The sequence below is a fragment of the Stegostoma tigrinum genome, chromosome 17 (genome assembly GCF_030684315.1).
Source record: "Stegostoma tigrinum isolate sSteTig4 chromosome 17, sSteTig4.hap1, whole genome shotgun sequence".
Lineage (NCBI taxonomy): Eukaryota > Metazoa > Chordata > Chondrichthyes > Orectolobiformes > Stegostomatidae > Stegostoma > Stegostoma tigrinum.
The window spans coordinates 26,202,629-26,227,604 of record NC_081370.1 but is presented as its reverse complement, the minus strand read 5'-3'; the positions used below and the strand labels follow the sequence as shown (position 1 = coordinate 26,227,604).

At 41.2% G+C, this 24,976-nt stretch overlaps 1 protein-coding gene across 5 annotated transcripts in view; it reads right to left on the bottom strand.

The window, feature by feature from the left end:
- Positions 1-24,976, bottom strand: part of LOC125459510 (uncharacterized) — a 230,005-nt gene that overhangs the window by 42,364 nt on the left and 162,665 nt on the right. For all 5 annotated transcript variants that reach the window (XM_048546013.2, XM_048546016.2, XM_048546015.2 and 2 more), the window contains 2 exons: positions 23,238-23,303; positions 21,730-21,829 (listed from right to left, as the gene is read on the bottom strand). In XM_048546013.2, the coding sequence (XP_048401970.1) occupies positions 21,730-21,829; positions 23,238-23,303 (166 nt within the window). The remainder of the gene's footprint in view (positions 1-21,729; positions 21,830-23,237; positions 23,304-24,976) is intronic.

Genomic DNA, 24,976 nt, shown 5'->3' with positions numbered 1-24,976 from the left:
CTGGAATAAATAGGGAGAGAGGGAGAGGCGGACCAAAGATGGAGAGAAAAGACGACAGGTGGAGAGGAGAGTATAGGTGGGGAGGTAAGGAGGGGATAGGTCAGTCCAGGGAAGACGTACAGGTCAAGGAGGCGGGATGAGGTTAGTAGGTAGGAAATGGAGGTGCGGTTTTTTCTTGAGGTGGGAGGAAGGGATGGGTGAGAGGAAGAACAGGTTAGGGAGGCAGAGACAGGTTGGGCTGGTTTTGGGATGCAGTGTGGGGAGGGCACGGGTTGGGCTGGTTTTGTGATGCAGTGGGGGAAGGGGAGATTTTGAAGCTTGTGAAGTCCACATTGATACCATTGGGCTGCAGGGTTCCCTGTGTTCATCCAGCTTCACACTTTGCTATCTTGGATTCTCCAGCATCTGCAGTTCCCATTATCACATGGCCTTAAGCCCATGCCTTTTTGCGCTAGTGTTAATTCAGTAGCCAACTTAATTGACATTGCAAGCCTGGCTGATAAAATGTAGCTCATTGAGGCTTGCTAGGAACTGAACATATTCACACACTGGGCTCTGAGCTTTGCAAAAAGAAAGAACACGTTAACATATTGCAGTTTTATCAATTAAACCAAAGCTTGACTAACCACAATCATCTGATTTGAATTTAAAAAAGCTTGGGGATTAACTGTTCCATTGTGCATTCTCCCTGGCAATACCTTAGCCAGAATCTACATGCCCATCCATCAGGTTCCTTGTCTCCTGCAGTCTAAATTGTTGTTCCCTTTCAAATTTGGCATTCTTGCTACCATATGTCTCTTTTTCCCAGCAATACTTAACAAATATGATTATATATAACAGATAGTGAAAAGAAAATGCTTAAATTAAATTTATTTAGCATTATTAACAGAAATTTATGACACCAAGTACAGAATGTACTGTTCTAATAAAAGGGATTCTGTGTCCTTTATTATACCAAGGCCAATTCCTAGAATTGATTAATTAGTATGCACAGTTTTGTTGCCTCGACCCCAGAAGTACTGCCATTTCTGAGTATATACTTTCAAATCTTGCATGGAAAATATAATGGGGGGCAGGTTCAGGATTACACAAACCAAAGTTAGGATGAAGAGTCAGGAAATAATTCTTTATGGAAAGATTAATGGTGAAATGGAAGGAGTTATGCTGAAACAGCTGAGTCATATAACTGGGGGATGGTATGGCAGGTATTCCAGAAGGCCAAAATCAAATGCACGGTAGTAGTTATTGCCTGCTGGAATCTATCTTCAGATCTAATGCAGAAGACCTAAGTAAATGATACTATCACTTAACTGAAATTAAGCTCATTTTCAGGAGAGTGGTGGCAAGTGAGATCCACCGTTACTTGTGTAGATTTTCTCATGTGATTTTACACCAGTAGCAACTGAACAGATGTCCTATCGTAGTTCTAAATGTTTATTTGAGCCTTCAGTTCAACTACTTTCTTCAGTTGACACCTTGCATTATTTTTACACAACTACACATTGTCAAAATACTTTGTTGCTTGAACTGCTGTTTTGCACAGAAAGAGGCAGTTTTCTCCATAATGCCAATACAATCCAAAGTTAATCCGATTGCTTCATTTTTACTCACAAATCTGTGTGTAGCCTATTTTGACTACTTATCTTTTTTCCTGAATAGATGCAACACAATCTCCCTCTCTCTCTAATTAGTCTGCAGCTAAATATTTCACATTGCAACAACCCCAATGTAATTTTTTAAAACAACCATTTTCCTTGCTTCTTTAAATTCTCGAATACTTGCGAATGATTTGTTAAATAGAGGCAATAGTCATTCTTCATTTACTCTATCAAAATCCTTCACAATATAACAAACTGTGTATGATTACAAATAACATTTGGAATTTGGAACCAGCTAGGAGAGTTGTGAGTGCTTCCAAACAATACTTGCTCTGTTGACCCAGATGGGAGTCTTTTAGAAGCAAGAAAACCTTGTTGTTGCTATGGAGATAATTGCTACATGGGGAACAATGCTGTAAATGAAAATTGGTTGGTTTTGGATTTTAAAACATAAGTACGTGAGAGGAAAATTGACTTGGAGGCTGCAGGCATTTGTTCTGCTCTGGTCAACTAAAGAACTCAATACTTTATGTTGAGAGAGAAAAATATCAGAGTTCTGGAGAATTGGGAAGGGTAATGTAGCTCTGTAATAAAAGAAGTCTAGCTATGAAATAGATGCCAAGGGTGTGTCTACATATATCTGCGGTCTATGCCTGTCAGTGACACTTTTACTTGGACGAGGAAATTACAACCATAAACCTGAGCTGTGACCTGTGCAGCCAAATCCAGAATTAAGAGGAACTGCCTTCCCAAGTCCATGTTTAAAAGCTTATCAGAGTGAATGCCACAGTCAGAAGATTAAACTGAGTTAAATATGTTGGATTGAGTTAAAATATACAAACTTACATTGTGTATAATAATGCCTGTACTTGTTCAGGATACCTATTTCATCATTATTGCCTGTGATTGTTGTATAACAAAGATTCTTTTGGCGTTTTAAATTAATCTAGTAAACCTGGAATTGTACTTCAAGATTTTCAGCTCCTTCAAGAGGGGAGGGGAAATTAAGAGAGGATAAAAAGTCAGTTTTTTTGCACAGTTTAAATAATTCATAAATTCAGTTAGTAAATCCAGTTTTTTGAAAGTAGCTTTTCTGTTTTCATTTTGATAAAGTTTGTATTTGACAAAATCTTTTAATCAGTTTTGTTTTAGATCTGGTTTAACAATGCCACATTTTCACTATAAATTTCAATCTAACATTAAAAGGGAAATGCAATTAAGTGCCTTCTTAATATTTGGGAGTCAGATTAAATTAATCTGTAGTGCATTATTATTACAGCTTGAAACTCCTGATTCTATTGCTTCTTAACAGAGGTTTCCTGCTATTCAAACAGCACAGCTTAACTGTCAGATATAGTTTCCTGCAGACAGAAAGATTTTCACCATTCAGGTCAAGAGTTGTTGTGCTTAGCTTTGTCTAGACATGCACAAATCAACAAAGTAAATCACAGACTGCCAAAATTGTTAGAATCTAAAAAGGAAAATCTGAATGCTGAGTTAACCCATACTAATTTTCTGTTCACCAAGATGAATTTGTGAGCATTTGTAACTTCTGGTACCAGGTTTGGCTATAGATGAAGATGAGGTGGGATGGCGAGAATTCTGATGGCATTAGCTGGTCTCATCCTGCCCTTGGAACATTTTTTCTACAGGCTAGATCAGTGGCAGAGAATTACTTACATGCAAGAAGTTTAAGGTTTATCAATGTCTGCATAGCTGTCTCCAGAAAAATTCACTGGGAACCTTGTCTTCTGCGTAGGAGATCCTCTTAACAATTAATCAAGTGTTCAATATTCCAGGAAGATTTTGAGGATCACGACACTGAAACCACCTTCGTGTCACTCAATAACTAACCGACTTGTCTAAAATCACTGCTGCTTCGCAAACAATGTGGGGTAATGACTTCCACTTTTGTCACAACTGACAATCAAAACTTCATTTATACTGAAGACGTCTCAAGGCATTTGCAGTAGTCCATGAAGAGGTGGAAGACTATCATTATCAGATCAGTTATGATCTCATTGAATGGCAGAGCAGGATCGATGGCCTGAATGGCCTACTTCTGGTCCTACACTTTATGGTCTTAACAGGAAGCATGGAGTAGGAATAAATGGCTCTTTTTCAGGCGGTCATGAGTGGTATGTGACAGGGGTTAGTGCTGGGTGTCATTGTTTACAATTTACATAAATGATCTGGATGAACGGTAGCTACACTTGCTATTGACATAAAGATAGGTGGGCAAGTACACTGTGAAGAGGACATAAGGAGTCTAGCACCAAGGGATAGAGATAGGTCAAATGAGTGGGGAAGGATCTGACATTTGCAAATGGCAAAGTGCCCATTTTGGCAGAAAGAATAAAAAACATGCAGAATATCTAAGTGCTGTGAGGTTGCAAAGCTTTGAGATACAGAGACATCTGGGAGTCCTCATGCACATATTGTAGAAATTTAATGTACAGTTAAAGCAAGTAATCAGGAAAGATGATAGCATTATATATTTTAGAGTGAGGGGAATTGAACACAAAAGTGCTTCAGTTATGCAAGCAGTGGTAACACCACATCTGGAGTTCAGCACAGGTCACTGGACTGATGGAAGAATGTTCAATCATTGAAAGCAGTTCAGAGAAGATTTGCTAGACTAATACCTGGAATGGGCAAATTACCTAATGAGGAAAGGCTAGACCTGGAACCTGTGGAGTTTAGAAGAGCCAGAGGTAACTTAATTGAAACACAAGATCCTGAGGGAACTTGGCCAGGTGGATTGCCCATTTAACACAGATGAGGAATTTTTTTTCTCTCTCAGAGGATTAAATGTCTTTGGATTCTCATCCTCAAACAACATTGGATGCAGATACTTCAAATATATTTGAGGCAAAGGTAGACATATTCTTGATTACCAAGGGAATGAAGAGTGGAGTTTAAAACCTGATCAGCGCAATATTATTGAATGGTAGCAGAGGCTTAAAGGACCAAGTGGGCTACTCTTTTTCCTTGTTAACTAGCTTTGCTGCTTATAGTAAGAATAGATGGCAAATAAATGAGTTATTTCTGAGCTCATTACAGAAGCCTATTCTGGATAGTAATACTAAAGAGAAAAAAAAGTTAGTGATTAAATAAAACATTTACACCCTTGTGATTCATAGACTAGTAGGGCACGATTACTATCATATTTCTCTAATGTTGTTATCCCATCAAAGAATGCCTGAAGAACAGAACCAAGCATTACGTGCTCCCTCACCAAACACATCCTGGTAAGCATACAGCTGCAGTAGAGAGGCAATGGTCAGGTTGAAAATAAAAGGGGTAAGATATGAGAAGGTCTGGTGCAAGCACGCAATCAGGAACTTTTCATGACCAGGAATGAGAGGTTATGTCTAAAGTGAGGCACAGCCTCAGTGAGTATATACTTTTTGGGATTTTGGAGTACTGAGGGAATAGAACAGGTAAATGTTTCATTTCTTTCTCTTTTTTATTCCAAAAAGTTTAAAATTCAGTAAAAAGATTAATAAAGTAGACAACTCATCTGGACAAGGGACAGTTATCAATCAACCACCTGAAGAGGACCTCAAAAGGTGTTGGTTATTATTGAAGCTCAAAACCAGCATGAGTCATCTCAGATTAGCTTAATTCAATTTAAAAGATCTGTGAAAAGTGCACAATCAGTAAGCTTTTCATCACCAGAAACGAGAGGTAATGTCTACAGTGAGGCACAGCCTGAGTGGGTATGTATTTCTTGGATTTTGGGACAGCATGGGAATTCTGTGCAAAGGGGGAAAAAGGTGCTTTTTGCCTTTTTGCCTCATAAAAGGACTTTTAACAGAATAAACTGAAGCCCAGGATTCAGGGCCCAGCACAAAATAAAAAGTGACGTTACAGGAAAACTGTAAGGGTACAGGTTGGTAATAGCTGCTAATTTGACTATCTAATATAAGGTGCTTTCTGATTAAAGGCGAATAGCAATACGTTGGAAATCAAAAACTAAATGATCAGCAGAGAATTAAATAAAATTAAGAACTAAGTAAATGAAACAGAGATGCAAGACCAAGAGTTATTATACCTGTATGATGTGGGAATTGGTGGGCTCCATTGTGATTCATCGTGGCCACATCTCTAGAAATGAGATGGCTCCTCAGGTGCCCTGGCTCAGAGTTAATGATCTGGGTTCGAACACTGTGATATGTCAGGGAGGTTGGGGGGGGGGGGGGGGGGGGGGGAGAAGAGTCACGTGGAAGCTGTATTTCAGGAGGTGGTCACACCCCTTAGACTAACTACCTCAAAATCAGTCAGTGGTCAGGGACAGGAGGGTGTGACTACAAGTGAGACAGGTAGAGAGATCCAGAAGGTTATGCTGAAGAGCCTCAGCCCTTGAGCTTGTCTAACAGGTTTGAGATTCTTACTCCCTGTGTTGGGGTATAGGGACAATAAACAAACTGACTGTAGCACTTTGGTACAGGGAAGCAGTTCAAGGTGGGGATGGGGAGAAAAGAGAAATGTAGTTGTAATCGCTGATAGTATAGTCAGGGTAACAGACACTTTCCTCTGTGGCCTGGATCAAGAGAGTTGCTTGCCTGGTGCTCAGGTTCACATTATCTCCTCTGGGCTGCAGAGGAACTTGGAGTGGGAGGCAAAAGACAAACAGGGCAAGAGCTTCTGCTGAGGGAATGTGAGCAGCTAGGTTTTGAGGGGGTTTGTGGATGGAGGTTGGAAAGGCTGAAGATACAGAATATCCAAAGGAACATGGAATGGAAAAGCATAAAAACTTGTGGGGCCACTCAACAAATTGAACTCAGCACTATCCCATTGTCTTTCCATGACATTATGCTCACAACACACAAGAGGACAAGGAGCTACTGGTACTTCCCAATCTGACCAGTCTAATAAAGGTGGACAAAGACATCCTGGCTCTGGATACTCAAAGAGGGAGAAGGTGGCATATGGAATACTTGTATTATATGCTTGACTAATAAAGGCAAGGAGTGGGAGGTTATCATGTAACTGTCTAGAACATGGGTTGGGTCACAGCTTTATTATCATGGTCAGTTCTGGGTCCCATGGTATAAGATGGACATGATTGCCTGGAGGGTAGAGAGGCATTTCACCAGGATGTCGCCTTGTCCGGAGCATTTCAGTTATGAAGAGAGGCTATGTAGGTTAGGGCTGTCTTCCTTGCAGCAGCTGCCTGATTGAGATCAATAAAATTATGATAGTGTTGATAGGACTAAACATTTCCCCCTAGTATAGGGGTCAATTACTAGAGCATATAGATTTAAAGATCAGGGGCAGGAGGTTTTAAAGGTATTTAAGGAAATTTTTTTTTCACTTAGAGGGTGGTGGGTATCTGGAACTGTCTAAACGCGTGCAGGAATGGGAACTATTATAACAGTTAAAAGAAATTTGGATGAATACCTGAAATGCACAGCACACAAGGCTATTGACAAGGAGGTGGAAAATGGGATTACAACAGATAGGTGCGTGATGACGGGCATGGACTCAACAGGCTACTTTTTGTGCTGTAATACTTCATGACTTGAAGATTAGAGAGATCCAGAGTGTGTGGCCACCAGCCTGGAGGGATTGTCACTGACATCTGAAGAAGAGATGGGAATCTCAGAGGATGCATTATCCAAATGTACTCCATATTTTCCACCACCTCAGACACTTTATACCTTGATAGGTATAGGCATGCTGGCTGAGCTGATCCACAAACTACTTTGAGCACTACTCAAGTTTGGGCGTAGTGACAGAGGTTGTAATAGTCCTGGAATTTGTTCTCAGAATTGTGTGGGAGACCAGGAAGATGCTGAGACCCATGCAAAGAATGGGCTATTCTTGTCATGCGTAAGGCAGCAGGTGCTTGATGTCCAATATTCAGTGGAAGGTGTGGAAAGAATAAGCTCCTCCTTAGGTGCAACTGATTGTATCCCTCTGTACTTTTCTGGACCTTGAGTGTCACTATTCTACTCAAGTAGATAGCCTGGGCAGCTGTCCTCCTCTCTTCTATCCCTTTTCTATCATCCTCACTTGAAGAGCACCCACCCGTGTGGACTAACTATTGCCTGTGACACTCTTGTCAGCCACCCCATAAGAGTACCTCCATGACTAGAACCCATCTTCCAAATTGCTCCCTTCAAGATGAACGCTTCAATGGCTTCCCTTAAGAATTGTGCACAAAATGAATTTAGACTAGTTTCCTCTTATTTCATGTAGTTTCAACTGCAGCCTCCAATGCTGCCTTCTTCACCTCTGCCCACACGTTCCACCCTTTGTGCTGCTGATTTGATCCCTGAATCCCCACTGTGAAGCCTGTGCAACCAGCAAACAGAGTCATGAGCAACAGGGTTGTTATTTGTCTCAAAATACTCCTTAATTGATCTTATTGGAAGGCATGCTCACCTGTTGTATTATTCTAACTGGGTAATAACATTGTTATCTTCATATCATGTCTGGATCCCAAAGTGTGAAGCTGGATGTACACAGCAGGCTAAGCAGCATCTTAGGAGCACAAAAGCTGACGTTTCGGGCCTAGACCCTTCATCATTCAATGATATGATGATGTCCAATTTTACGCTGCAGTGACAGGGGCAGCAGTCTGACTTCCAATGATAAAATTCTGTCTCTAGAGTTCTACAATGTTGCCCAGTTTGCTGTACAAACATCTTTAACTTTCTAAAACATTGCATACTGTATGTGAAAACCACCTGCTGGACTGCTTCTATAGCTGCTATTCACCCATAACATTTTAGCACCACTAACAAAAAAATTAATTTTTGAGTTTTTAGATTTACATCCTCATTCTGACTTCAATGTACAGCCATCTCAAGCAAGTTTTCCTATGCTACGAACATATATTATACAATTACAAACAAAATGTAAATTTGTAATTTAGCACTTAACTTCGCAATTAAGTATGCACTTATCTGGTCAAACCTCAGAATGTTAACTGCTGTGCTTAAACAGGATATGGTTACAATCAGCAAACACATAGGCTTAATACAGGATATGTGATAAAAATGATACACATAGTTTCTCACAGTTCAAATAAAAACAGTGCAAAATAAAATTTATAATACTCTTTGTCATATGTAATTTAGCTTCCTTGTGTTGGGTTAGCTCTGGCACTTCATGGTGCCTGGTATCCTGGATCAATTCTACCCTCGGCTGACTATCTGTGCGGAGTTTACACATTCTCACAATGTCTGCATGGGTTTCCTCCCACAGTGCAAAGATGTGCAAGCTAGATGATTAGCAGGGTTGCGGTGATGGGGGTGGGTGCATCTGGGTTAGATGCTCTTCAGAGAGTTGGTGTGGACTCAGTAGGCAAAATGGCCTGATTCCATACTGTAGGGATTCTGTGATTCTATTATGCATCTTCTGCCTTTGCCACAGGAATCCTGATATAATTTAGTAAGACCACAACATATAAAATATTCACATGCTGAGTTATACTTCAAAGATAGAGGAAGTTGAACATCTTCAATCTCACTTATCAGTTCAACATAAAGTAATACATCCATATTTGTTCCTGTCCCTCTGCCTGAAGGGACACAAGACCGGTATGTCCTTTAAATTCCAATCAGAGAGGAACCAGTGAACATTATTCGAGGTTGTTGACTAATATCAGATGCAACAATTATTCACTGTGGGACTCTGTGAATTCCATTTCAGACATGTGTGACTAACTAGTAGATACCACACATCATCTGTGAAGCCTTAGGATGAGTTGATGGTATAGCCATTCAAGACTTTTGGAATAGCCTTCCATTCTGATGGGTAGTATGTCTAGCTGCAGAAGCTGGTATAGGTCAGTATTCGACTATCGCGCATCCTTAGTCACCTTTGACATTGTTTGTAAATTTCAGAGGCAGTCATGTTGCCTGCAATATATTCAGTTATGTGCTATTGTTTGACATTGCACTGCCCATGGTGACTAACGTCTTGAGGTGCCCGACCCTCTGCTACTACACCTGGTTATCCTTTTGGCCATTAGAATCATAGAATCCCAGAAGCCTTCCAGTTTGGATGCAGGCTAGTTGGTCCACCAAGTCCACACTGACCCCCTCCGAATAGCATCCCACCTAGACCCATTCTCCTACCCTACTAGTGTGCCCCTACATTTCCTATGGCTAATGCATCTAGTCTGCACATATTTGGATTGTAGGAGGAAAGCGGAGCACCCATAGGATACCCACGCAGACACAGGGAGAAAGTGGTAACTCTACACAGTCTGGCAAGGCTGGAATCGAATTGAGCTGCACCATACTCTGCTGGTTCCAATTCTCTGCCATGGCATCAAAAAGTGCTGGGTACACAGGCCATCCTGTCTTCCGCCATCCTGTGAAATACAAACAGAGCCCAGCAGAGGTCTGGTAGGCCCAGTCAATTTTACTCTTCTTTGTGATTTGGGGACTATGGACTAATGGGGAGCCCAATGCTGTTCAATGCTGACACATCCTGGTCTCCCGTCCTCTCCACTGTGGTCAACTCCTTCCTCAAACTGGTTTCTGTCCATTTTTCACAGTTAAAGTATTTAAAGCTTTGGATGCTCCCACACAGACTGGAGCTGCAAGCCATCACCTCACACCCTCCCTCAGTCATCTTTGACCTTCACCCGTCATCATTTCCTTGCCTTTTGTGGCCATGAGCACCCTCAATCATTCTCGATCAACTACACTTTTAAGTTAGAGCTGCTCCCCATCACATTAAGCTAGCCTCCAGCACCTTAGACCTATATACTAGAACCTTTGACTTGCCATTTGTCATCTTTGAGCCTCTCACAATCATCCCTGAACTGCCCTTGGTTATCTTCAACTCCCCTAAATGCACCTGATCTGTATTAAAGAACCTTTTATCTCCCTTCTATCTTGCTTGATTTATCTTCCAGAGGGATTACTCTTCACTATGTTGTTCAGCTCATTCCCTCTGCCTCCCATGTCCTGTTTTAGCACCATTATTATTTTACCTTCCTTCTGATGGATAGCGATGCCCGACATACCTGGAGAGCCAACACCCAAGCTCAATACAATAACTCAGTCTCCTCTCCCCTGGTCAGGAAAAGATTCCCATAAAAGAAAAGCAGCTCCTCCTCACTCAAAATCGACCAGGAACTACCTTGGCTCCTCCAAGCTACCAGCTTCAACAAGTGGTGAATCAGAAGGAACTTTTTTTGTTTGCTCCTGTCTTAACCAGAAAGAACAATTTAATCTGACCACCCTGTATTTTAATGAATATGCATGAATGGCCAGAAAATAAGTTCTTGCCACACACTGTTGGGAAATATCATCTGGCTTTAATCCACTGTTAACTTACTTCCCAACTTTCATTCCCCAATATTTTGCCTTCCACACCATTAAGTACCATCACTGGTCATTCCCAAGTAAGGACTATTAAATTCTGCCATTAACTCTGCTTCCTTCTTCGTTGAGATAGTAGGAACTGCAGATGCTGGAGAATCTGAGATAACAAGGTGTGGAGCTGGATGGTCGCAGCAGGCCAAGCAGCATCAGAGGAGCAGGAAGGCTGATGTTTTGGGCCTAAACCCTTCGTCAGAAATTTTTGACGAAGGGTCTAGGCCAGAAACATCAACCTTCCTGCTCCTCTGATGCTGCTTGGACTGCTGCGACCATCCAGCTCCACACGTTGTTATCCCTCTTCATAGATACTAATTGGCCTTTTGAGCATTTCCATCATTTTGTTTCATTTCCTCACAGACATTGTGAAACTATTTTAAGGGAATATTGAAATACATAATCTGACTCTGATTTTAGCTTCTTCCTTCTCTAAATTTTCAACAAGCCTCCACAAAGCAGAGCCTTTTCATTTTGTTTTGTAAATCTAGTTTAACCACTGTTTGCATATGATCTGAATTCCTAGCAGTTACAGGGAAAAAGCTGTGCATTGGGGTGAAAATGCATCAAGCTTTATTTACTTTTGTAAGAACTGTTTTGCATTGAAATAACTTAAGGAACATTGTAGGGTGAAATTGGACACAGTGGAGACATAGAACTTCTATTGGAAGTTAATGGTATTGAATGACTTTCAATTAGTTCAGATGACTAATGCTTTTTATCACTTGGAGTCTGTATTTGCAAATTTAAAAAGCATTTGAAAGAAAATAATAATAACTTTAACTAGCTATGTTCAGGGTGGGTGGGCTGAGTGCAGGGCAGGCAGGAATCACACATGTATATTTAGTCCCACAACCCATTATTTTTCACAGCCTTCTGCCAGTAGATGGCAGACAATGCATCAAGGCACAGCAGTGACAGTGGAAATTTAAATAGATGTCACACATAGTGTAGACTGTAGACGCAGGAAATGGACCTCAGCATCAATCTAGTGCCTCAAAAGGGGCTGTTTAGTATGGTTCCTTCTCAGATGCTGAGAAGGACAAAAAAGGCCAAGGGTAAAAAAGCCTAAGAATTATTTGAAAGGAATGATGTAATACTCCTGTCCTCACTGAAGGATGCTTCACTCTCAACACATTAAAAATAGTTAAAACGGCCTCTTTTGGTCACTCTGTTAATCGGGCCTCCCCATTTCCCACTTTAAAACTTCATTGATGCTATCACTGTCTGGAGCTTTTATTGATAGGTGGAGTCCACTAGCCTAGGAGGCCCACTCTCCTGAACATTGTTTTTGCTGAGTTAAAATGGCATTCAGCAGCACATGTGTAGAAAGCAGGAGGAGCTGCATTTAAATGTTCAGATACTTGCCTGCAACATTTGTGGTGGGAGAGCTGTGCTAAAATCTTATTGACGGGAGTAACAAATGTAACAGGTGCTAATGACATTAGAAATTGCTATAATTAGCTCATTGAAAGGGGAAGTCATGTGACTGTTGTGGTTCAGTGTGTAGCATTCAAACACAGAATTGTTTCACTTAGAAGCAAATGTTGTACTCCAATGTCCTCAGCACAAACATTAAGCCGTAGCACGAAAGTGTTGAACATTCAGAAATGCCATCTTTTGGATTAAACGTCATCTGCAGTCTCAGGTAGATGCAAAATGTATTGTACTATTTCAAAGATGAGCAAGGGAGTTGACTCTCATACTCTGGAGCATATTTATCGGTCATTCAACATACCTTTTTCTTTAGTAAATTTGTTTTCCACAGTATAATTGTAAGGACATATCAGAAGTATTTAATTCGCCATAAAGTTTTTTGGAATAATCTTAGGTCACAAAAGGAGATATATAAATTAAAACGATCTTTCTCAAAAGAGATTCTGAAACAGGGCAACTGCATTCTTGCCATTCCTTTTGCTGATATGTTCAATTTGGTTGATAGGTATAATGAATGAAGGCATCTCAAATGTAACTTCTGATAAGACTCTCCTAAATTTCATAATAATATGCAGAGCCTAAAGAAACTTATTACGAATGCATTTTGATAGCAATTTAAGTTTTGCTCTATCCATTGATAATGCAGAATTCTTATTTTACATCACTGCTCCTGTAAATATTGTAGATGCTATGCTGATCAGGTGACTCTAATACAATATGTACAGGAGTAGATTCAGGACATAGATATAAATATGATTTCATTTGATGTTTTCCCTTGAGTTCCTTAAGAGTATTTCGTTCCATCATTAGAATTTTGATTATAAGAAAAAGAGCAAAAATATGCCAATTAGGTCCACGAGAAAGTTTCACTGTTAAGAGCATGGCTAATCTTTGCCTCAGCTCCACATTTCCACTCAATTCTCATTTGCCTTGGTTCCTTCGGAACGAGTAAGCCGACTGATCTCAGCCTTGCTCATACTTAAAAGACTGAACAGTTATAAACATCTGTGGTAGAAAATTCCAAAGACTCTCAACCTTCTGAGTAAAGGCATTTTTCCTCTTCTACAATTATAAAAAACTCATCCTGAAATTATGTCTTCTCCATGAATCTGTGTCACTGCATGTGAGCCACATAGGGATTCAAGGAATCATAAACAGACCTTTCCTTAATTTTTGGAAAAATCAACCTATTCTAAATTTGTGATTAATGGAATTATCATGTATTAAGGTTTTTCTCATTGTATTCTTAACACAGGGGCTTTTAAAATCAAATGTTACTTGATCAGATATCAATGTCAGTCAGCAAGCACAAGGGTAATAGGGAATACGACGATATGAGTTAGACCATGGTCAGCAGAGTGTTGGATGACTATGGAGAAGTTGGTGTGTGATGAAGAAAGGCAGTTGGAGTTATCGTTGCATTCTCTGAAATGATTCTGGAATAAAGAGCTGCTTTAGCGGAGGAATGCAGGATCTGATAGTACCAAATGGATGGCTAAGGTGAAAAAGTAATGGTTTTAAATGGGACTTGGGCACCAAAAGTGGAAGTAAGGGTGCAACTGAGCAAACCCATAGCTGCAGAAACATTCTGGCAAAAGGGGCTAGATACTTGGGATTTTGAAAGTGTAGTTCGAAATGAATAGGGTGATAGGTTTTTTCCCCAAGGGCAAATACAGAAAGTTGGGTCATGAAAGTAGGGAGCTGAGGGTGCAGAGTGAGACAGAGAAATGATTCGATATGGCCTTATTTGTCATTAATATGACGAGACTAGTAAGGCCAAGTGGGATGGCAAAGTCAATGGTGTGGTAATTAAAATGTGTTGAGCAATTTTAGATAAGAGGAAGAGACCAATGAGGGGCAGATAACTCAGAGGAGAGCAAGCATGATGAGGTGAGATAGAGTTTGAAACAATCAAGGATGAGAAGTTGCAGAGGCATTGAGGATAACTTATTGAGAACATTTTTATAGTGCCTGGGAGAGCTGTAAATAACAAAGATTTTGAATAAGGACTGGAACATGATGAGATACTCAATGGAAGAGAAACTGCCAGAAGTGTCAGGAGTCTGATAAAGCTGTGATCTGGTGACAAGCATCATATTGCCATTGTGATGGTCTTGATGGGAGCAAAGGATGAAAGGTATAACCAGGTTTCGTTAAGGGCAAAGGTGCCACTACTGTTCAGCCAAATTTCCATTGTGGCCATGATACCACGCATCAACTACCACTGTTTCCTGATGGGAAGGACCTTGTTCACAAGGCAGGTCTCTATTGGGAGGTATGAGAAGCGACACTGGCGGTTGATCTACCAGAAGAGTTCACAGAATCAACAGAAGGAGGCATGAGTTGGATGAGGAAATTGGCAAGATTGTTCTCCAGTGGGGATGATAGATTTGGCAAGAGGATGGGACAATTGTGGATGCTGCTTGTAGCAAGCTTGATCTGAGTGCTTTCATGAAGTTTTTAGTGAATACGAGAGAGAATACAAGATAGACTCAAGCATGGGATAGGGGCAAGAGGGCAGAAGGATCAAGGAATACTAAAGAGTGAAATAGAGAGAATTCAGAAGGCAGAGAACTTGAGGGGGGAGAAATGAAAAGAGGGTGCGGTAAGGGGGTAGAGAGAAAAGAAGTTTTTAAAAAAAGCAACAGTGGAAACAGAATGATGGGCTCAGGCCTAGAGTCAAAATGCATATGCAAATGTTCTCAGAAAAAGTTCAAAGGCCTGATACACAAAAATTAAATGGTCAAAGATTGACATTCAACAGGAAATAGGAAAAAGATAAGACACAATAAGCACTGTCCTTTGTTTTTGAAAGCAACCTTTGTACATTATGGAGGAAATTTGCGAACAGAATAAAAATGGCTGCAATATGTCTCCTTATGGTGTTATCACTATGTTAATATTGTAAGGGGAGAAGGGTGTTAAAGTTTTAGAACATAGAACATAGAACAATACAGCGCAGAACAGGCCCTTCGGCCCTCGATGCTGCGCCAACCTGTGAACTAATCTAAGCCTTTCCCCCTACGCTATCCCATCATTATCCATATGCTTATCCAAGGACTGTTTAAATGCCCCTAATGTGGCTGTGTTAATTACATTGGCAGGCAGGGCGTTCCATGCCCTTACCACTCTCTGAGTAAAGAACCTGCCTCTGACATCTGTCTTAAATCTATCACCCCTCAATTTGTAGCTATGCCCCCTAGTATAAGTCGATATCATCATCCTTGGAAAAAGAATCTCACTGTCCACCCTACCTAATCTTCTGATCATTTTGTATGTCTCTATTAAATCCCCTCCAAGCCTTCTTCTTTCCAATGAGAACAGACCTAAATCCCTCAGCCTTTCCTTATAAGACCTTCGCTCCAGACCAGGCAACATCCTGGTAAATCTCCTCTGCACCTTTTCCAATGCTTCCACATCCTTCCTATAATGGGGCGACCAGAAGTGTACACAATCTTCCTAGTGAGGCCGCACTAGCGTTTTGTACAGTTGCAGCATGGAGAGAATATGCAACCTCCACACCAATAGTTGCCCAAGAGTGGGATTGAACCTGGGTTCCTGGAGCTGTCGGCAGCAGTGCTAACCAGTGAGCCACTGTGCCACCAATGAATTTTCGCATTCATTTCAAGAGGACTTGAATACATGAGCAGAGATGTGCTGCTAAGTTTGTTTAAGTCTCGTCAGACTGCATTTGGAATATTGTATGATGTGCTGGCCTTGGAAGGAGCCATGGGGAGATTTACAAGATGATCCCGGAAATGAAGGGCTTGGATCTGTACTGGATGGAGTTCAGAAGAATGGGGTGGGGTGCGAGATCTGATTGAAATTTACAGAACACTGAGAGGCCTGCATAGAATGGACATGGAGAGGATATTTCCACTAGTAGGGAACTCTAGGACCTGAGCAGTGCAGCCTCAGACTAAAGTGATGAGCCTTTAGAACTGAGACGAATTTCTTCGATAAGCAGGTGGCGAATCGTGGAACTCATTGCTGCAGAAGGCTGTGGAGGAAAAGTCATTGAGTGTGTTTCAGACAGAAATAGATGGGCACTTGATTCACAAGGGGATCAAAGATTATCGAGTTATAAGGTCATACAGCATAGAAACAGGCCCTTCAGCCCACCATTTGTGTCAACCAATAAACACCAAACAACAATCATTTACCTTGGTGCATAGCATACTATGCCCTGACATTTTAAATACTCATCCAAATGTTTTGTAAATGTTGTGAGAGTATCTGCCTCCATTTTCCTCTCAGGCAACACATTCCATATTTCTACCACCCTGAATTGTAGAATCATAGAATCTCTACAGTGTGGAAACAGGCTCTTCACCCAACAAATCCACACCGACCCTTGGAGCATCCCACCCAGACCCATTCCCCATAATTCATCCAGAACATAGAACTTTACAGCACAGTACAGGCCCTTCAGCCCTCGATGTTGTGCCGACCTGCATACCGATCTGAAGCCCATCTAACCTACACTATTCCATGTACGTCCATATGCTTATCCAATGACGACTTAAATGTACCTAAAGTTGGCGAATCTACTACCGTTGCAGGCAAAGCGTTCCATTCCCTTACTACTCTACTGAGTAAAGAAACTACCTCTGACATCTGTCCTATATCTTTCACCCCTCAATTTAAACCTATGCCCCCTTGTGCTCGCCGTCACCATCCTAGGAAAACGGCTCTCCCTATCCACTCTATCTAACCCTCTGATTATTTTACATGTTTCAATTAAGTCACCTCTCAACCTTCTTCTCTCTAACGAAAACAGCCTCAAGTCCCTCAGCCTTTCCTCGTAAGACCTTCCCTCCATACCAGGCAACATCCAAGTAAATTTCCTCTGCACCCTTTCCAAAGCTTCCACAGCCTTCTTATAATGTGGTGACTAGAACTGTATGCAATACTCCCAAGTGCGGCCGCACCAGAGTTTTGTACAGTTGCAGCATACCCTCTTGGTTCCGGAACTCGATCTCTCTATTAATAAAAGCTAAAACACAGTATGCCTTCTTAACAGCCCTGTCAACCTGGGTGGCAACTTTCAAGGATCTGTGTACGTGGACACCGAGATCTCTCTGCTCATCTACACTACCAAGAATCTTACCATTAGCCCTGTACTTTGCCTTCCGGTTACTCCTACCAAGGTGCATCACCTCACACTTGTCTGCATTAAACTCCATTTGCCACCTCTCAGCCCAGCTCTGCAGCTTATCTATGTCTCTCTGCAACCTACAGCATCCTTCGTCACTATCCACAACTCCACCGACCTTAGGGTCGTCTGCAAATTTACTAACCCATCCTTCTACGCCCTCATCCAGGTCATTTATAAAAATGACAAACAGCAGTAGACCCAACACCGACCCTTACGGTACACCACTAGTAACTGGTCTCCAGGATGAACATTTCCCATCAACTACCACCCTCTGTCTTCTTTCAGCAAGCCAATTTCCGATCCAAACTGCTATATCTTCCACAATTCCATTCCTCCGCATTTTGTACAATAGCCTACTGTGGGGAACCATATCGAACGCCTTGGTGAAATCCATATACACCACATCAACCGCTTTACTCTCATCTACCTGTTTGGTCACCTTCTCAAACAACTCAATAAGGTTTGTGAGGCACTACCTTCCCCTCACAAAACCGTGCTGACTATCCCTAATCAATTTATTCTTTTCTAGATGATTGTAAATCCGATCCCTTGTAACCTTTTCCAACACTTTACCAACAGAGATAAGGCTCACTGGTCTATAATTACCAGGGTTGTCTCTACTCCCCTTCTTGAACAGGGGAACCACATTTGCTATCCTCCAGTCGTCTGGAGCTGGATCATAGAAGGATTACAAGGATATGAAACTCAGAAACTTAACCAAACCATGGTAGCAACTCCTAAGTACAACACAGAAAAAAATTATTTGAAGCAGCAATAACACCATAAAAACAAATTGCCTGCAAGATCAAAGTACTGAACAACTCAATGGAAATTCTAGAGAACAACTGATGTGGGAAACTTCAGGAGGCTCCAGAGGGCAGGTTTCAATTTTAAAACAAACTTAACTCTGGACAGCTATATTTTCTGATGATTTTAAGGCCTCAAATAGTATTAGTACATAACATCTTTGTCGAAGTTAGATATTTGAAATCTCAATGAAATTTTAAGTTTTGCAGTATTAGAGGTACCACCTCTCCACCCCATTTTCCTGCTTTAAGACATTCCTTAAAATCTATCACTTCTACAAAGTTTTTGGTTTTGAGAAACACCTTGCAATGTCTCTTCATTGGATAAGTTAGCTCTTTAAAAACTTACTGTAAATTTTCAAAAACAAAACATACTTTTGAACAAATTCATGTGAGCATTTTAAGATTAAAGATTACATTTCAGTTATGCATAATTCTCATTATCCCCAGAACTCCATCTAGGGAGTCGTACTGGGTTTGGAAGGCCTTCTGTGCTGTACGGACTAATGATGCTTCTTGATTCAGTTTTTTCACTCATCTAAACTTAAAATTCAATCCTACATTTTGAAGACTCTTGATTATTTATGTTAAACTAATTGCTACATTTTCTGCCTGTTATTCTAATTCCCTTCTTTATCCTACTTCACTCTCTCCAATTCAACAATTAATTTTGATTTTTTAAATTTGAATTATTTATTGTCACTTACATTTTACAGTGAAAGCTTCAATGGTTGCCACAATCTGGCACCATTTTGGTGAGTTTAAGAACACAAGAAGTAAAAAGATAAAAATGAAAGAGAACCTATCTTTTTCTGCTGCCTTCACCATGAGCCTTGAGTTGGCTCACCACAGACACCTCTGCCATCACCCCTCCTCCACTGCCTCGGTGGACACCAAAATAGGAGTCATCATCCTTTAGGCGCCATTTCTTTGCTCCTGGCCCTAAATTTCTGACACTACCACTGAGTCCCATGCTGAACCCATATTTGCCCTGCAACTGGGAATCACAGGCTCTGCTGCTGCTGCCGCCTACCGATAATCAAGAGTCCCCACTCCAGGCCTACTACAGCCACAACCAGGAGTCCCTGACTCCCTGTTCTGGGTATACCACATTGCTACCAAGTAGTACTTTACATTTTCTAATAGATTTTATCTCTAATATCTTGATAAGTAGATAATTTCAAATATTTACCATTGTTTGAATGAAGTATTTCTATCTACCATAGATCTTTTTTGAAGTTTACTTACCTCTAACTTACATTTGTTTCTTCCAATGCTATTTGTAAACTGAGCATCTTCCTTCACTTTTGAGGAGAGTCCAAACTGTGTTGTGCAGTTATCCTTTGCTATTACCTAACTTTTTTTTGGAAACGCTGAACCTAGAAGCTTTCTTCCCTTGCAGAATAAAATATCGGGCAGCATCCCTCTGCCAACCGGACGGTTTGGACCTGGCAGGGAATTTGCTTGGATAGGACTTCCATCTCCACAGAGTCATAGAGATCTACAGCTTTGGAAAAAGGCACTTCAGTCCATCACTTCTGCACTGATCAGAAACAACCACCTAACTATCCATTTCGTGATGGAAGCCCTGTGGATGGCCTTCCTGGCTCACCACCAACTGAGAGCCATATGTGAGAAACAAATGCCCAAGTAAGGGTTTCTACTGTTTCCCTGTTATTAAACCAGGGGCAGGAAGGTTTGTTGCCACATGGACAGCACGACAAGTAAATTTGAGCAAATTGTTTGAGGTATCCTGGAAACAGATGGTGGGAATTTCTGCTGTTCAAAGGCATTTTACTGTCCTAGCATCAAGGTGGCAAGTGAATGCCGCATCAAGCTAACTTCTAGCGAGTTTTGAGAAGATTTGTAGCTCAGGTTGAGGTTCTGGATGTGAGTTTGCTCGCTGAGCTGGAAGGTTAGTTTTCAGATGTTCTGTCACCATTCTAGGTAACATCATCAGTGAGCCTCCGACGAAGCGCTGGTGTTATGTCCCGCTTTCTATTTATCTGGTTAGGTTTCCTTGGGTTGGTGATGTCATTTCCTGCGTTGGTGATGTCATTTCCTGTTCTTTTTCTCAGGGGATGGTAGATGGGCTCCAAATCAATGTGTTTGTTGATGGAGTTCCGGTTGGAATGCCATGCTTCTAGGAATTCTCGTGCGTTTCTCTGTTTGGCTTGTCCTAGGATGGATGTGTTGTCCCAATCAAAGTGGTGTCCTTCCTCATCTGTATGTAAGGATACTAGTGATAGTGGGTCATGTCGTTTTGTGGCTAGTTGATGTTCATGTATTCTGGTGGCTAACTTTCTGCCTGTTTGTCCAATGTTTGAACACTACATTGGACAAACTGGCAGGAAGCTAGCCACCAGGATACATGAACATCAACTAGCCACAAAAACGACATGACCCACTATCACTTGTATCTTTACATACAGATAAGGAAGGACACCACCTTGATTGGGACAACACATCCATCCTAGGACAAGCCAAACAGAGACATGCACGAGAATTCCTAGAAGCATGGCATTCCAACCGGAATTCCATCAACAAACACATTGATTTGGAGCCCATCTACCATCCCCTGAGAAAAAGAACAGGAAATGACATCACCAACCCAAGGAAACCTAACCAGATAAATAGAAAGCGGGACATAACACCAGCGCTTCGTCGGAGGCTCACTGATGATGTTACCTAGAATGGTGATGAAACGTCTGAAAACTAACCTTCCAGCTCAGCGAGCAAACTCACATCCAGAAGCTAACTTCTGCCCAGCCAGGACCCCTCTACACTCCTCCGCTATGAAACACCTGCAGCCCTCACTCACCTGAGTCGAGGGATCCAAAAAAAATCTGAGCCTCAAATGGGTGTCTTTCCTCCCCAAGGTATGATGTGCAGAAGAGCTGCCTTTCTCCGGTTGGTGAGCTGGGCATGCCCTCAGGCTTCTGATCCTGTGGAAGTCAAGTCAGCGACCTTTCAACTAACTGACTGGCATGAAAATTAGTGGGCGTTCCCAGGAGCTAGCAATACAGATCTCTCACCAACTTTGTAAAATTCCATTCACACAGCACTGTGTCACTCTATATTTGCTCCTGCTGATGGTTGTGAACAGATCCACAGTGGATTTTAATATCCTTTTAAATATATTAAATACCTGACATTTTCTTCCACTTGTACAACCTCTACATTTGATTATATAAATCAAGTCTTGTCATTTCAACTTAAGGGAAATATCCTTTCATTTCCTGAAAGAACATGATTGAAAACCATATTGTAGACCAAGGAACAGGCATCAATTAAATGGTGCTCTTAATTTCTGGCAATTTCAACTCTTTTCGGTATTCAACTTAATGATTTCATGAAAATTCAATATGTGGGAGAGACCAACTTACTTTTGTGCAGTTTCATGATAGTATATGCCATTGCAGCAAGGACTCTTTCCCCCTCCAGAATGTAGATGTCCCATAACCGCAGTGTCAGTGTAAATGGTGTCTGTTTGACAATTTTTAAAAAAATCAATATTAACAGTAATACATCTGTCTCTTTATAAAACACACAATGCATAAAATACCGAAGTAAACAGTTTCCAGCCAGCAACCTCTGGCATGCTATTCATTTGAATATTTCCAAGACAATGACTCGGAAGAGTGGAGTGAGGTATTATTTATAAAACAGGTGTGCTTTGGTAAGAAGTGAACATATGTTCATCCAGCTCCACACTTCGTTATCTCGGATTCTCCAGCATCTGCAGTTCCCATTACCTCTAATATATTCTGTGCAGCTTGATATATTGTCACAGCTAAACTTAAAGCTCAATCCTAACACTTGAATTGGTTTTGGATATTTCATCATTTATTTGTGTACGATATAATAAATCTGCATGATCTTCTCTGATATTTTCCATTTATTGAACTTTGATGGCAACACTGGACTGGATATTATGCAGCTTTGTGTTCCATTACCCCAGACTAAAGCGAGTTTGGGAGATCAACCATGAAAAGACCTTTCACAGCCATTTTATGGTCACTGATCTGTAATTGGCTCAGGTAAGACATCCACCCCCATTTTGGGGGGGGGGGGGGTTTACTCCTTTAGATATCTATCAGCCAATTACTCAGTCAACTTTTTTCACTAAATTCACAAAGTTTATACTCGCCCACTTCCATCCTCACCCTTCACATCCAAGGCACCAGAAACACCTTCCAGGTGAAGTAGCGATTTATCTGTACTTCATTCATTGGAGCCTACTGCATTTTCTGCATACAAAGCATTCTCCTTTAGCAGTGGGGAGATTAAACACGGACTGGGTGACCACTTTGCCTCCATAAAAATTACCTTGAGCTTCTAGTTGCCTGCCACTTCAACACATCTCCTTATACCCATGCCAACATTTTTGTATGAGGCATGCTGCAGTTCTCCAGTGAGGCTCAGTCTAAGCTGCAGGAGCAATACCACATCTTCCACTCAGGGACCACATAGCGTCAGGGCTCAACACAGAGTTTAACAATTTTAGAGAACAAAAACCTTCTTCCATGTATATTACCCAAACTCGATGTCCCAGATCTTGTCAGCACATGGTTTGCTTTTCGCACAGGATGTCTTACCTATTTTAATCTACTTGTAACTCTCATTATCATCCATCTACTTTCCCTTCTTTCCCAGTTTACTATTAACAATCCCTTTGTCTACCTTCTCTCCCCCTCTCTATACCTGCATCTATTCACTCACTCCTTTCTCTCCACCACTACCCAATGACAATGCCCCGCACCAGTTATCACCAGAAATACCACATTTTCCAAGTTGCTGGGTTGCTCTCGCAGGTTTCCAGTTTGGCTTTTCCATTACACTTTTCTCTCAATTTACTCATCGTATCCCTTCCATATTTCAAAGCATCACTTACCCTTTCTATGAAACATTGCAAGAACCATTTTGTGGTGTATATCCCTGTAGACATCTGCTCTTTGTCCTGTAAAGCAAAATCATAAATATAATTTCAAATATCAGTCATCTTTCATGATGTTATTTGTTGTTGGGCCAGTCGGATAGCATTTCTAATTTCTAATTAAAAATTCTAAGTCTAATTTAAAATTTCTAATTTTTCTGACAAAACAATTTGTTTTAAAGATAAGTGGAAAAATCCAAATGCTAAACTTTGTAATCTTTGAAACTTAAACACAACTCTAGGAAATGGCCCATAATGATACAATTGCCACTAATTGATAAATGTTGCATGTGTCAAATTGTTTTGACAAGAACCTCTTTTGAAAGTAATTACCTCAATTATTGGACTTGACGTTTCTAACAAAATATTTTCACTGAAATTGTGAAAATTCCACTTAAAGTGTTTTGTCAAGTGAGATGAATGGTGCCTGGATAGCCATGACACAGAACAACTTTTCTTATGCAATTTTCCATTCTTCACCTCATTAACTATGATAACTAAACTCCCAGGTGCCTTTCTCAAGAAATCAGACGGCTGGAGAGGCAGAGGGATTCACTACTGTAGGAACTTCCTAATGTTCATGCTGCTGGCCACATATTTAAAACCCAACTATATAGGTAGGAAGCTAGGAATCCAACTTTGCTATGTGGTTCTTGACTGATTTCACAGGGGAAGAAGAAAGGAAAGCTTGATTTCTGCTTCGTAATGGGATTTGGTCGAAGAGGTGGTGGGAAGGAGATGCAGTCATCTTTCCTGCTGACTACCATAGAAGGTCAGGTCATCAGACCAAGCCATACTGGACCAAATTGCAGCACAGGTCAGTGTTGTGTCCCAAGTGTAAAAGGATACCCAGCAGTGCAAGGTGAAGTTCTTCTGCACCCTGAAAGGGTAGGTGCCACCATCATTTCTTTGTCATCTCAAGCCCATAGGACTCCAACTCATTCCAACTTTGCCACTGCACCTGTCTCTAACAAAACATTTCAGCTCTCACTATTGCATGCAACATACCCACTTCAAGGGCTTTCTCTCACCTCAATCTCCCAAATTACTCATCAACCCCACCCTTTGTATTTCCTACTCACTCACTGGGGACACCTCACCACCTCAGTATCAGCTGCTCTTCGATCTAGTTCCACCATACGCAATCCCTTCCTTTGTCTTACTGCAGGAAAATCAGGCCTACTGTCACAACTCATGTCTTCATAGCATACTGATTGACCTACCCATAATTGCTGGACTGGTTGCAATTTACCTGAAGCGCTGACCTTGGCCCAATTCCCTGCAATTACATGATCCCTGTAAAAAAGTTGGAATAAGCACCTGACCGACTGAGGCAAATCTCTTGGACTGGAATCAGTTGATCCTTTGACTGACTGTGACAGGCTGTGGGCCCTCTTCATTCCTGTTAAGTACTGTCCCCTTTGACTTTCATACATCACCATTTGCTTGACGTATGTACAAGCACATTCTCCAGGTGTGACTTAGCACGGTGCTTCACAGCGACATTTTCAGCCCATTGACTGTTCAGCACTCCCCACCATGACTAGCTGCCTACCTCTATATCTGCCCTAAAAAGCAACACGTGACACAAAAAGGTGGCAACGTGTAATTCATCACTGAAGACTGTATTTGCTCTGAAAACAATATCTGCGAGTACGAATAAGAAAGCCGGATGAAGTAGGCAGAGAGAAGCACAC